This window comes from Lipotes vexillifer, unplaced genomic scaffold (assembly GCF_000442215.2).
Source record: "Lipotes vexillifer unplaced genomic scaffold, Lipotes_vexillifer_v1.1 scaffold1223, whole genome shotgun sequence".
Lineage (NCBI taxonomy): Eukaryota > Metazoa > Chordata > Mammalia > Artiodactyla > Lipotidae > Lipotes > Lipotes vexillifer.
Genome location: NW_006795957.1, coordinates 85,224 through 97,252, shown reverse-complemented (window position 1 = coordinate 97,252; position 12,029 = coordinate 85,224). Strand labels below are relative to the sequence as shown.

At 42.1% G+C, this 12,029-nt stretch overlaps 1 protein-coding gene and 1 non-coding gene across 2 annotated transcripts in view; both read left to right on the top strand.

Moving 5' to 3' along the window:
• The window catches only part of NLRP9 (NLR family pyrin domain containing 9), a 31,631-nt gene extending 20,847 nt beyond the window's left edge, over nucleotides 1-10,784 (top strand). Inside the window, exons 5-9 of the mRNA XM_007468039.1 lie at nucleotides 1,473-1,643; nucleotides 3,464-3,634; nucleotides 6,530-6,700; nucleotides 7,082-7,252; nucleotides 10,652-10,784. Coding sequence (XP_007468101.1) covers nucleotides 1,473-1,643; nucleotides 3,464-3,634; nucleotides 6,530-6,700; nucleotides 7,082-7,252; nucleotides 10,652-10,784 — 817 coding nt within the window. The remainder of the gene's footprint in view (nucleotides 1-1,472; nucleotides 1,644-3,463; nucleotides 3,635-6,529; nucleotides 6,701-7,081; nucleotides 7,253-10,651) is intronic.
• On the top strand, nucleotides 7,486-7,557 carry TRNAE-UUC (transfer RNA glutamic acid (anticodon UUC)). The gene has a single exon. It is a non-coding gene; the product is annotated as a tRNA-Glu (tRNA).
• Nucleotides 10,785-12,029: the final 1,245 nt, after the last annotated feature.

Below are 12,029 nucleotides of genomic sequence, written 5' to 3'. Positions count from 1 at the left end.
TTTTCAGCAGGAAGGACAAAAGGTAGTAATAGAAGTAGAAATAAACAAAAACAACTCATTAAACCGGCCAAGAGAATACACGCCTGTCCACCAGTAATATGATAGATGATCACACACACCTGGTTAATTTCACCTGTCAAGATGCATCAGGAGAGACAGGGTCCATGAATAAGAGTTGTTTGAACATACAGGCTTGCTGTTGACCCTATTTATCATTCTAGCTGTTTCTGTATCATAACAGTTCTTTTCTTCCACACTAGCTCTCTCTACTCAGGGGGAGCTTACAAAATTCCTTAGTATTTACCCTGTTTTACATTATGCCATTGACACAGAGTGTTTCATTTTATGTGGTAGCATAAGACTTGGGTAGCAGATCTAGGAAACCAGGAGTCAGTTGTACACGGCTTATAGGTAGAATCTTTGCTTCTTTGGGGCAGACCAACTGTGCTCTTGACTTCAGTTTGGTTATTTTGGGAGTGGGAAGTCCTCAAAATCAGGTTCTCTCCAGCCCAGTAATTCTCAACAGAGGATAGTTTCATCCTCTGTTAGGAGGTGTCCTGTATCTAGAGACTTTTTTTTTTTAAATAGCAAGGAAGATTTCATTTAAGATGATCGCGGGACTTCCCTGGTGGTCCAGTGGTTGAGACTTCACCTTCCAATGCGGGGGGTGTGGGTTCGATCCCTAGTCGGGGAACTAAGATCCCACATGCCTTGCTCCAAAAAGCCAAAAGAACATAAAAAATAGGGGCAGTATTGTAACATATTCAATAAAGACTTTAAAGATGGTCCACATCAAAAAAATTTTTTTAATTAAAAAGATTTTGCAGTAGGAAGGAATTAAGACTATTACAATAGGAAAGAAAGTTGAACTCACTCTGCTCAAACAGAAGAGGGGTGAGCTAATGGAAAAAGCACTTTAGGGAGGAGGTTGTTCTAAATGATTAGGTCACTTAATTAATTGTGTTAATTGTGGAGACAGTTTTGATGGTCATGATTACATGGGAAGGATGCTCTAGACATCTGGTGGGTAGAGGTCAGGGATGCTGTTCAACATCCTAGAACACACAGGAAGCCCCCCCAATAAGGAATGATCTAGCCCACAGTGTCAACAGTGCTGAGGTTGAGAAACCTGCTCTAGCCCCTGAGATGTTCTTTTAAGCTGCATTAAGGCTCAGACCAGGGTTTCTCAACCTTATAACTACTGATGATAAATAATCAGATAATCAGACTTACTGAGGTCCAGATCATTCTTTGCTGTGGACGGCTGTCCACAACATTGTTGAGAAGCATGGGCTCAGACGTTTTCCTAACTTACTGCTTTCCTAAAGCAATAAGGGATTCGTGAGGAAAGTCATATAACTACATCCGTGCTTTTACAAAGTCTGGAACTGGCAGGTGCGGGGTTAGAAGCCAGGATGTGGTCCAGGGTCGGTTGTGCATACACCATCCCACCACACGTGTCTCTCGTGTAGGTTGGGAAAATGTGACATCACGGACGAAGCCTGCGAAGACATCGCCTCTGTTCTCATCCATAACAAGAAGCTGAAGCTTCTCTCCTTGGTAGATAATCCCCTGAAGGACGAAGGAGTGAGGGTGTTGTGTGACGCCCTGAAGGATCCAGCCTGTGCCCTGGAGGCACTGCTGTGAGTCGGCGTGGGGGAGGGGAGCCCTGGGGGAGGGGGCAGACGGCAGAGCATGCCCATGGACCCTGAACGGTCCAGCAAAATGGAGCAGATACAGATATTTGCCCCACAGAGGAGCCATGAGGTTGAATTCAAGAGATGCAAGATTAGCCCTTAGATGCTTGGCATCTAATTCGGAGCCCGATAAATCTTGGTTAGGAATTCGTTTGATTACTTGCCGGTGTGGGGTTGCATAGGTTCTAGGTTATCGCTGGGAACAATGTCTCCACTTCTTTCTTGTTGCTAAGATATAAAACAAACCAAGAGAAAGGGTTTTCTATTTACCCAGTGAGGCCACAGGAGAAACTCAGTGCTAAATAAAATAATGCCTTAAAGTAGGGTACAGGTGCAAGAACATCCAAGTCTGTGGGAGCGAATAAGTAGTCTAGAAACAAAACTTTTATTTGTGTGTATGTGCATGCACAGGTGTGTATGTGTATATAGACCTATGTATTACATACCCACCCAAAGTGGTATTTACTGTAGAAGGTGAGAATATTATTACTCAGATGACTTTTCAGACTGTAAAAGAAAATCAAAACTAAAATAAGGGGCTTCCCTGGTGGCGCAGTGGTTGAGAGTCCGCCTGCCGATGCAGGGGCCACGGGTTCGAGCCCTGGTCGGGGAGGATCCCACATGCCGCGGAGCGGCTGGGCCCGTGAGCCGTGGCCGCTGAGCCTGCGCGTCCGGAGCCTGTGCTCCGCAACGGGAGAGGCCACAACAGTGAGAGGCCCGCATACGGCAAAAAAAAAAAAAACTAAAATAAGGTCCAGGAACATTAAACAAACCAAACTATTAAAAAAATAAGGAAAAAACTCTGCACTATAAAGATTACACCAAAAAATCTTTAGAGGTACAAAAGAAATGACATATTGGAAGATGAAAGGATTTGGTTATTAAATCCTGTGTGATATTATACAATAAGTAGAATTAAAGTGTATTCAACAACTGGTCACTTAACCGGGCTGTGTTTATCTAAGAGTTCTTCAAAATACATCATTTAAATTTTTTTTTGTTTTTAAACTTGAATCTTTATTCCTTAAAAATGAAAGACTACTAAAGATGCAAGAAAGTCACTAGTAATTTTAAAAGAAAAAAATGTTCAAACCATTTTTTTAAACTTTATTTTGAACTAGTTTCAAAATAAAAACTAGACTTGCAGAAAAGTTGGAAAAATAGCACAAAAATTCTCTTATAGCCCTTACCCCAATCCCCTAATGTTCAACCTATTTTTAGTAGTTAATTTTTTTTTTTTTTTTTTGCGGTATGCGGGCCTCTCACTGTTGTGGCCTCTCCTGTCGCTGAGCACAGGCTCCAGACGCGCAGGCTCAGCGGCCATGGCTCACGGGCCCAGCCTCTCTGCGGCATGTGGGATCTTCCCAGACCGGGGCACGAACCCGTGTGAGTAGACAAGTAGTGAGTAGACAAGAACTCATAACCACAAATTTTTTAAAATAACATTGTAAAAGAAAAATGTGAAATAGGATGTTGTCCAGCTATTATAAATAATAAGCACACTGTGTCACAGAGAAGGGATGATTTTGTCCGAGTTCATCCAGCTGGTGGTGATCTGACTTGGAACTGGGATCCGAGATTCCGTTCCCCAGTTTGCGACCCTGTAGTCTACATCCTTCTGTACTTCCACACCTGCTGCACATTTTAATCCTCCTATTTTTCTAAGTGACCACGGAGTACAAGAAAGTTTTTACATGGAGTTTCATGAAAATATTACCCTATAGAGCTTAAGTAGGTTGACAGATGAAGTGTGTGTGTCTTTGCAGATTGACGTACTGTTGCCTTACCTCTGTAGCCTGCGACTACATCTCCCAAGTCCTTCTGTGCAACAAATCCCTGTCTTTTCTCGATCTGGGCTTAAATTTCCTGGAAGATGATGGAGTGATAACTCTATGTGAATCACTGAAGCACCCAAACTGCAACCTAGAGGAGTTGTGGTAGGTCTGGCTGTGATTTGCTTGAATGTCAGCGTTTCCTTTTTGGCTCTTGGCATCCTGGGAAGGAAACAGGAAGGGGGGAAAAGCATGGAGCCTGCTGAAGAAAAAAAACCCAACTAGGCTACATGTTTACCCCACGTGATATTTCTGGGGCTCGCTGATGGGTGTGTGTCTTGACTATAGGGCTTGTCAGGACTTGGTAGGGTCTGCTACTCTGGAGTTGGGTCTCTGTCCTCGGAAAGACCGGAAATGGAGTCCCAGGTACCCTAAACTAGCTGTGTGAACTTGTGAGGGTTCCTCACCTCTCCCCAAGTGTAACATGAGGATCATTATATTTCCCACCTGAAAAGATGGAGGTGGGGTGGTGGGACGAACTGGGAGATCGGGATTGACATATATACACTACTATGTATAAAATAGATAACTAATGAGAGTCTAAAAAATTTTTTTTTTTTTTTTTTTTTTTTTTTTTTTGCGGTACGCGGGCCTCTCACTGTTGTGGCCTCTCCTGTCGCTGAGCACAGGCTCCAGACGCGCAGGCTCAGCGGCCATGGCTCACGGGCCCAGCCTCTCTGCGGCATGTGGGATCTTCCCAGACCGGGGCACGAACCCGTGTGAGTAGACAAGTAGTGAGTAGACAAGAACTCATAACCACAAATTTTTTAAAATAACATTGTAAAAGAAAAATGTGAAATAGGATGTTGTCCAGCTATTATAAATAATAAGCACACTGTGTCACAGAGAAGGGATGATTTTGTCCGAGTTCATCCAGCTGGTGGTGATCTGACTTGGAACTGGGATCCGAGATTCCGTTCCCCAGTTTGCGACCCTGTAGTCTACATCCTTCTGTACTTCCACACCTGCTGCACATTTTAATCCTCCTATTTTTCTAAGTGACCACGGAGTACAAGAAAGTTTTTACATGGAGTTTCATGAAAATATTACCCTATAGAGCTTAAGTAGGTTGACAGATGAAGTGTGTGTGTCTTTGCAGATTGACGTACTGTTGCCTTACCTCTGTAGCCTGCGACTACATCTCCCAAGTCCTTCTGTGCAACAAATCCCTGTCTTTTCTCGATCTGGGCTTAAATTTCCTGGAAGATGATGGAGTGATAACTCTATGTGAATCACTGAAGCACCCAAACTGCAACCTAGAGGAGTTGTGGTAGGTCTGGCTGTGATTTGCTTGAATGTCAGCGTTTCCTTTTTGGCTCTTGGCATCCTGGGAAGGAAACAGGAAGGGGGGAAAAGCATGGAGCCTGCTGAAGAAAAAAAACCCAACTAGGCTACATGTTTACCCCACGTGATATTTCTGGGGCTCGCTGATGGGTGTGTGTCTTGACTATAGGGCTTGTCAGGACTTGGTAGGGTCTGCTACTCTGGAGTTGGGTCTCTGTCCTCGGAAAGACCGGAAATGGAGTCCCAGGTACCCTAAACTAGCTGTGTGAACTTGTGAGGGTTCCTCACCTCTCCCCAAGTGTAACATGAGGATCATTATATTTCCCACCTGAAAAGATGGAGGTGGGGTGGTGGGACGAACTGGGAGATCGGGATTGACATATATACACTACTATGTATAAAATAGATAACTAATGAGAGCCTGTTGTATAGCACAGGGAACCCCACTTCTCTGTACAGTAAAAACTATCTGTAAAACAACTGTACCTCGATTAAAAAAAAAGATGGAGGCAGCCACTGGGAATAATGCACATAAAGTACTATTATCAATGGCTGGCCCATCGAAGCACACAGTGAATAACAGGCACAGCATGAGGATCAATCGTTCCTTTTACCGGGCAGATAAGGTAAATCGGTAAATGAAACCTTTTGTCATCCCTGTTTCCATGGAGTGGCATGCACACACATAGCTAAACATACACACACGTGCACGCACACACCTGTGAGTGTGAAGTTGCCGGTATGTGTGCATATCTGCATCTATTGTGGTTTCTCAATCAGCACTATTGACTATTTTAAATTAATTTTTATTGGAGTATAGTTGATTTACAATGTTGTGCTAGTTTCTGCTGTACAGCAAAGTGAATCAGTGACACGTATACATATATCCACTCTTTTTTTATATTCTATTCCCACAGAGGTCATTACAGAGTATTGAGTAGAGGTCCTATGCTAGACAGTAAGTCCTTATTACTCATCTATTTTATATGTAGTAGTGTGTATATGTCAATCCCAATCTCCCAATTTATCCCTCACCCCTCTTTTCCCCCTGGTAACCATAAATTTGTTTTCTACAACTGTAACTCTATTTCTGTTTTGTAGATAAGTTCATTTGTACCCTTTTTTTAGATTCCACATATAAGCGATATCATATGCTATTTGTCTTTCTCTGTCTGACTTACTTCACTCAGTAGGACAATCTCTAGGTCCATCCATGTTGCTGCAATGAACATAGGGTTGCATGCATCTTTTTGAGCTATGGTTTTCTCCAGATATAAGCCCAGGAGTGAGATTGCTGGGTCATATGGAAGCTCTACGTCATGAGCTTGGGGGCAGGAGATACATAGGAGATATAATATGAAATATTCAGTGAAGTCCTCAGCGTGGTGACATTTGTACAGAGACTTGGAGGGAGTAAGGGGGCAGCCCCGCTGGTATTTGGACCACGAGTATGACAGGCAGCAAGACCAGAGGCCCCGGGGGGAGAGACCAGGCAGCACAGAGAACTGCAGGGAGCCCAGGGCGCTGGGCAGAGTGAAGAAAGTGGAGAAGCGGAGACGTTGTTTCATCTCTACCATCATCATCATTTTAGGAGTACTTGAGTATTTCTACCTTTACAGGAATAAGTGAACATTAGTGAAGGCATTCCAGATTGGACCTCATGATCGTATATATTTGTGCGTATAGGAGAATTTTGTGTATTTTTTTTTTCTCCAGGTTGATGGGCTGTTACTTCACTTCTGTTTGCTGTGTGGACCTCGCTGCTGTTCTTACTCACAGTGAGAAACTAAAAACCCTGAAACTAGGGAACAATAAGATATATGATGCTGGTGTCAAACAGTTATGTGAAGCTTTGAAGCATCCTAAGTGTAAATTAGAGACTCTTGGGTGAGTGTCCACTGATGTTGGGAAAGCTTACCTACTTCAAGAAGAGGAAAAGCTAGAGGATTAAAGGGATGAAGGGGAAGCATGTTTAAAAACAAGTGTGTCTGGAACAATCTGATAAGTAAAATGCCAGCCGTGAAACCAGGGTTTGCTCACGCTTGGCACGGCTGATATCTGGGACTGGGTGGTTCTTTGCTGTTGTGGGATGTTTAGCTGCATCTCTGGCCTCTCTCCACCCATGAGATGCTAGTAGCACTCCTCGTGTGTGTCGGATGTCTCCAGACACTGCCACATGTGCCCCAGTGGAGGAGGACGTGTCTAGATTGTAAAGTCTCCTCTCAGAGGCGTGGAATCCGCATTTCGAGGTGGTGTTTCCCCGTGCAGGTTGGAGATGTGTGAGCTCACCTCTGCCTGTTGTGAGGACCTGGCCTTGGCTTTCACTCTCTGCAAATCACTGAGGTGCGTGAACTTGGAATGGATTAGCATGGACCGTGATGGGGCGGTGGTGCTGTGTGAAGCCTTGATCAGTCTGGAATGTGGCCTGCAGACGCTTGGGTGAGTGGACACTGTTTCCCCCGGTCGTGAGTGACCTCAGAGGGAGGTTAGACTGCCGTGGGTTTGCCCCGCATGGGCATGGTTCACATTTGGGCTGGAGATTTCTTTGCTATGCAGAGTTGTCCTGTGCATCACAGGAGGTTGGGTAGCATCTCTGGTCACTGCCCACACGTTCCATTCCCTGGGACACCTCCCTCCAGTCATGATGATCAAAAATGGAAACTTCAGGGACTTCCCTGGTGGTCTAGTGGTTAGGACTCTGCATTTTCACCGCTGTGGCCCTGGTTCAATCCCTGGTTGGGGAACCGAGATCCTGCAAGCCACGTGGCCAATAAAAACAAAACAAAACAAAACAAAAAACTTCAAAATTGCTGAGAGACAAGATTTTAATTGTTCAATCAAAAGAGAGATTGTGCAATATGATAGAGGTGTTAGTTAACGCTGTGGTGGTAATCATTTTGCAATATGTAAATGTATCAAACCAATGCATTGCACATCTTAACCTAACACAATGTTGTATGTCAATTATATCTCAATGAAATTTTAATTAACTAACTTTTAAAAAGAATGCCTATCACATCTGTTCCCTGAAATTTTTTTAAAGGCTCCTGGCGTTGTCAAATGTCCTCTGAGAGGCAAAATCACCCCCAGGCAAGAATGACTGCTTTCCTGTAAACACCATCTCCTACTTACCTTGCCCGCAAAGATGTAACCCCAACTCAGAGCTGGAAGGGGTTCCGTAAAGGACTGAGCGGAGTCTTGACCCAGAAGTACATTTACTCAAGAGTAGCAGTTAATATTGTTTGGAACATTATGTTTGCATTTAGAGTGTGTGTAGTTGATGTCTGTAGAATGAATATGTGAATGCCTTCCGTTTGCCAGGACCCCGATGACCTGCAGAGGTTAAACAAAATGGTTCACATCCCTCTTTCTCACTTTCCTAGTCTGTTGGCAATCTGTATATCTTCTTTGGAGAAAGGTCTATTTAGGTCTTCTGTCCATTTTTGGATTGTGTTGTATGTTTTTTTGTTACTGAGCTGTATGAGCTGCTTGTATATTTTGGAGATTAATCCTTTGTCAGTTGCTTCATTTGCAAATATTTTCCCCATTCTGAGGGCTGTCTTTTCGTCTTCTGGTTTCCTTTGCTGGGCAAAAGCTTTGAAGTTTCATTAGGTCCCATTTGTTTATTTTTGTTTTTATTTCCATTTCTCTAGGAGGTGGGTCAAAAAGGATCTTGCTGTGATTTATGTCATAGTGTTCTGCCTGTGTTTTCCTCTAAGAGTTTGATAGCGTCTGGCCTTACATTTAGGTCTTTAATCCATTTTAAGTTTATTTTTGTGTGTGGTGTTAGGAAGTGTTCTAATTTCATTCTTTTACATGTAGCTGTCCAGTTTTCCCAGCACCACTTTACATTCTTTTTCATATTTTCCATTATGGCTTATCCCAGGATATTGAATATAGTTCACTGTGCTATACAGTAGGACCTTGTTGTTTATCCATTCTCTGTATAACAGTTTTCATCTGCTAATCCCAAACTCCCAATCCATTCCTCCCCCATTTTTAATAAACTTTATTTTTAGAGAAGTTTCATATTCACAGCAAAATTGAAGGAAAATACAGAGGTTTCCCATATACCTGCTGACCCTATACATACCCCTAGTTTGATCTAAAGAGTTGACAGATCCCAAAGATAATCCAGTCCTGCTTGTGTTGTTTTTGTTCTACCACCATTGTTTAAACTGGCAAGTTTATTCTAAAAATAATATGAAAACGCAAAAAAATACAGAATATCCAAATCGATCTTTAAAAATTGAATGACTTGTCATAATTAACATTCATATGATTTAGGGTGAATCTTTTCATCCATCTTGTGAAGTTTCTCTTTATTATTTTGCCCCATTTGCCATTTGGTTTTTGGCCTTTTTCTCATTTTTAGAGCATTCTGATGCTATCCTTCTATCTGTCTTATATATTAAGGTCCCCTGAATCCTGTATGTATGTCTAGGAATACTGCTTCCTGAGATAAAGCCTCAAAATAAAGAAGGAAAGCCTGGTTGTCCAATGAGGGACAAGGGACCAGTCCTCTTTTTTTTTTTTTCTTTCCTTAGTTTTGTTGGCCATGCCATGTGGCTTGTGGGATCTTAGTTCCCTAACCAGGGATTGAACCCGAGGCCCTGCAGTGAAAGCGCTGAGTCCTAACCACTGGACTGCCAGGGAGTTCCTGGAAGCAGTCCTCTCTGGGTGATTTATGTAGCACGTCATGTTCCCCAGTGGAATCAGGTGGACATTAGGGATGCTCATGGATTCTGAGGTGGGATACACTAACTTTATTTGGAATACCCTCCAGGCTTAAAAGACCTGGGGCTACATGTAGCAAGAATCATGGTATTTAAGGGAGAGGCCAGATTCCAGATCAAATGGAAATGTTCAGTATGAGCCAATATAGGTGACAGTCTGATTTGAGAAACATGAGAGCATTGACCAAAATGCCCATTGGGAGTTCATGGCAGCACTATTCACAATAGCCAAGACATAGAAGCAACCTACGTGTCCATCGACAGAGGAATGGATAAAGAAGATGTGGTACATCTATACAATGGAATATTACTCAGCCAGAAAAAAGAACAAAATAATGCCATTTGCAGCAACACGGTTGTACCTAGAGATTATCATACTAAGTGAAGTAAGCCAGACACAAAGACAAATACATGCTATCACTTAATATGTGGAATCTAAAATATGACACAAATGAACTTGTTTACAAAACAGAAAGAGACTCAGACATAGAAAACAAACTTATGGAAAGGTGGGGAGGGATAAATTAGGAGATTGGGATTAACATATACACACTACTATATATAAGATAGATAATGAATAAGAACCTACTGTATAGCACAGGGAACTATATTCAATATTTTATAATAACCTGTAAGGGAAAAGAATCTGAAAAAGAACATATATATATATAATGTATATACACATTATATATATTATACATATATATATCTGAGTCACTTTGTGGTACACCTGAAACTAACAACATTGTAAATCAACTTCAATTAAAAAGAAAGAAAGAAAATGCCCGGTGGGAAAACCATATAGTTGTATAGTAGTGTAAAAGGAACCCTAGACCCAACCTCGAGTTCCAACTCCACCACAGATTACAACTTTGACTCTGAACTTCCACAGGGAATGTGGAAAACTTTCCTTGCCCTCTGCTCAGCTGCTCATGTAGATCTTCTCAGTAATTACCAGGAGTTGTCACTAATCCCCAGACATGGATGATGGTGATGAGCACTGAGGATAAGGTTTTGGGACGTAGCCACTGGGGTGTAGAGAGGCCAACAATCATGGGTTAAGGCAAGAAAACTCTTTTTTTTTTTTTTTGTATTTTCCCAGCCTGAATAAATCTTCATATGATGAGGAAATTAAGATGCTGCTGTCAGAGGTAGAAGAGACGAACCCCCAGCTGACCATTTCACACAGTCTCTGGATTGATTACGAGCACAGGATCAGGGGTGTGCTTGGCTGACAAGGAACGTCCTGAAGTAATCTTCTCACAAAGGCTTCCCCTTGGTCGCAATGGGCGTTTCTCCTCCTGACACACCCTGTCCTGTAAATTGTTCACCAGGGCAGTGGGGACTGTAATTTCAGAGCTCTTCCTTCACAGTATTCTACCAATATGATTGTGGGATGTGCCGTCTGTGCCTAAGTCCTCTATGCCCCATCTTTAAAGTTCCCATCCTGCCTCACAATGTTTAGAAGAACAAATACATTAAATGGGTAAACACTTGGGAAAGCATGACTTTCTTTTCTTACCGGATGTCTTGGGATGTAGGAACTTGGATTTGAAGGAACCACAATCCTCTGACACTTCTGACATAGAACTGCTGCTAGAACGTATCTATAGATTTTAGAGTTTACTCACTACATCTAACATCCCAACAGGACCTTTCATTTTTAGTTTGTCCAAATTTAGTTTTCATCAGTTTTCTGGTTTAGTAAAAGTATATTTCCAGATCTCTACTTATCCTTTAGCATATGCTACTCCATTTAAAAAAAAAATTTGGTATTTTTCAAATGTATCTACACCGTTTAATTCAATGTTTTCTTTTTCAAATACACATTAATACCTCACTGTCATCATCAAACATTGCCTAATTCTCTATTGCCTCTACAATAAATTATTAATGCCTTACTGGCCCTATATAGAGTTTTATTTTTGTTGAGTATAATACATTTTAAAGATTTATTTTATTGAAGTGTAGTTGATTTACAATGTTGTGTTAATTTCTGCTGTCCAGCAAAATGACTCAGTTATACATATATATACATTCTTTTTTTTAAAACATCTTTATTGGAGTATATTTGCTTTATAGTGTTGTTAGTTTCTGCTGTATAACAAAGTGAATCAGCTATATGCATACATATATCCCCATATCCCCTCCCTCTTGCATCTCCCTCCCACCCTCATTATCCCACCCCTCTAGGTGGTCACAAAGCACGGAGCTGATCTCCCTGTGCTATGCGGCTGCTTCCCACTAGCTATCTGTTTTACATTTGGTAGTGTATATATGTCCATGCCACTCTCTCACTTCGTCCCAGCTTACCCTTCCCCCTCCCTGTGTCCTCAAGTCCATTCTCTATTTCTGTGTCTTTATTCCTGTCCTGCCCCTAGGTTCATCAGAACCATTTTTTTTCTTAGATTCCATATACATGTGTTAGCGTATGGGATTTGTTTTTCTCTTTCTGACTTACTTCACTCTGTATGAAAGTC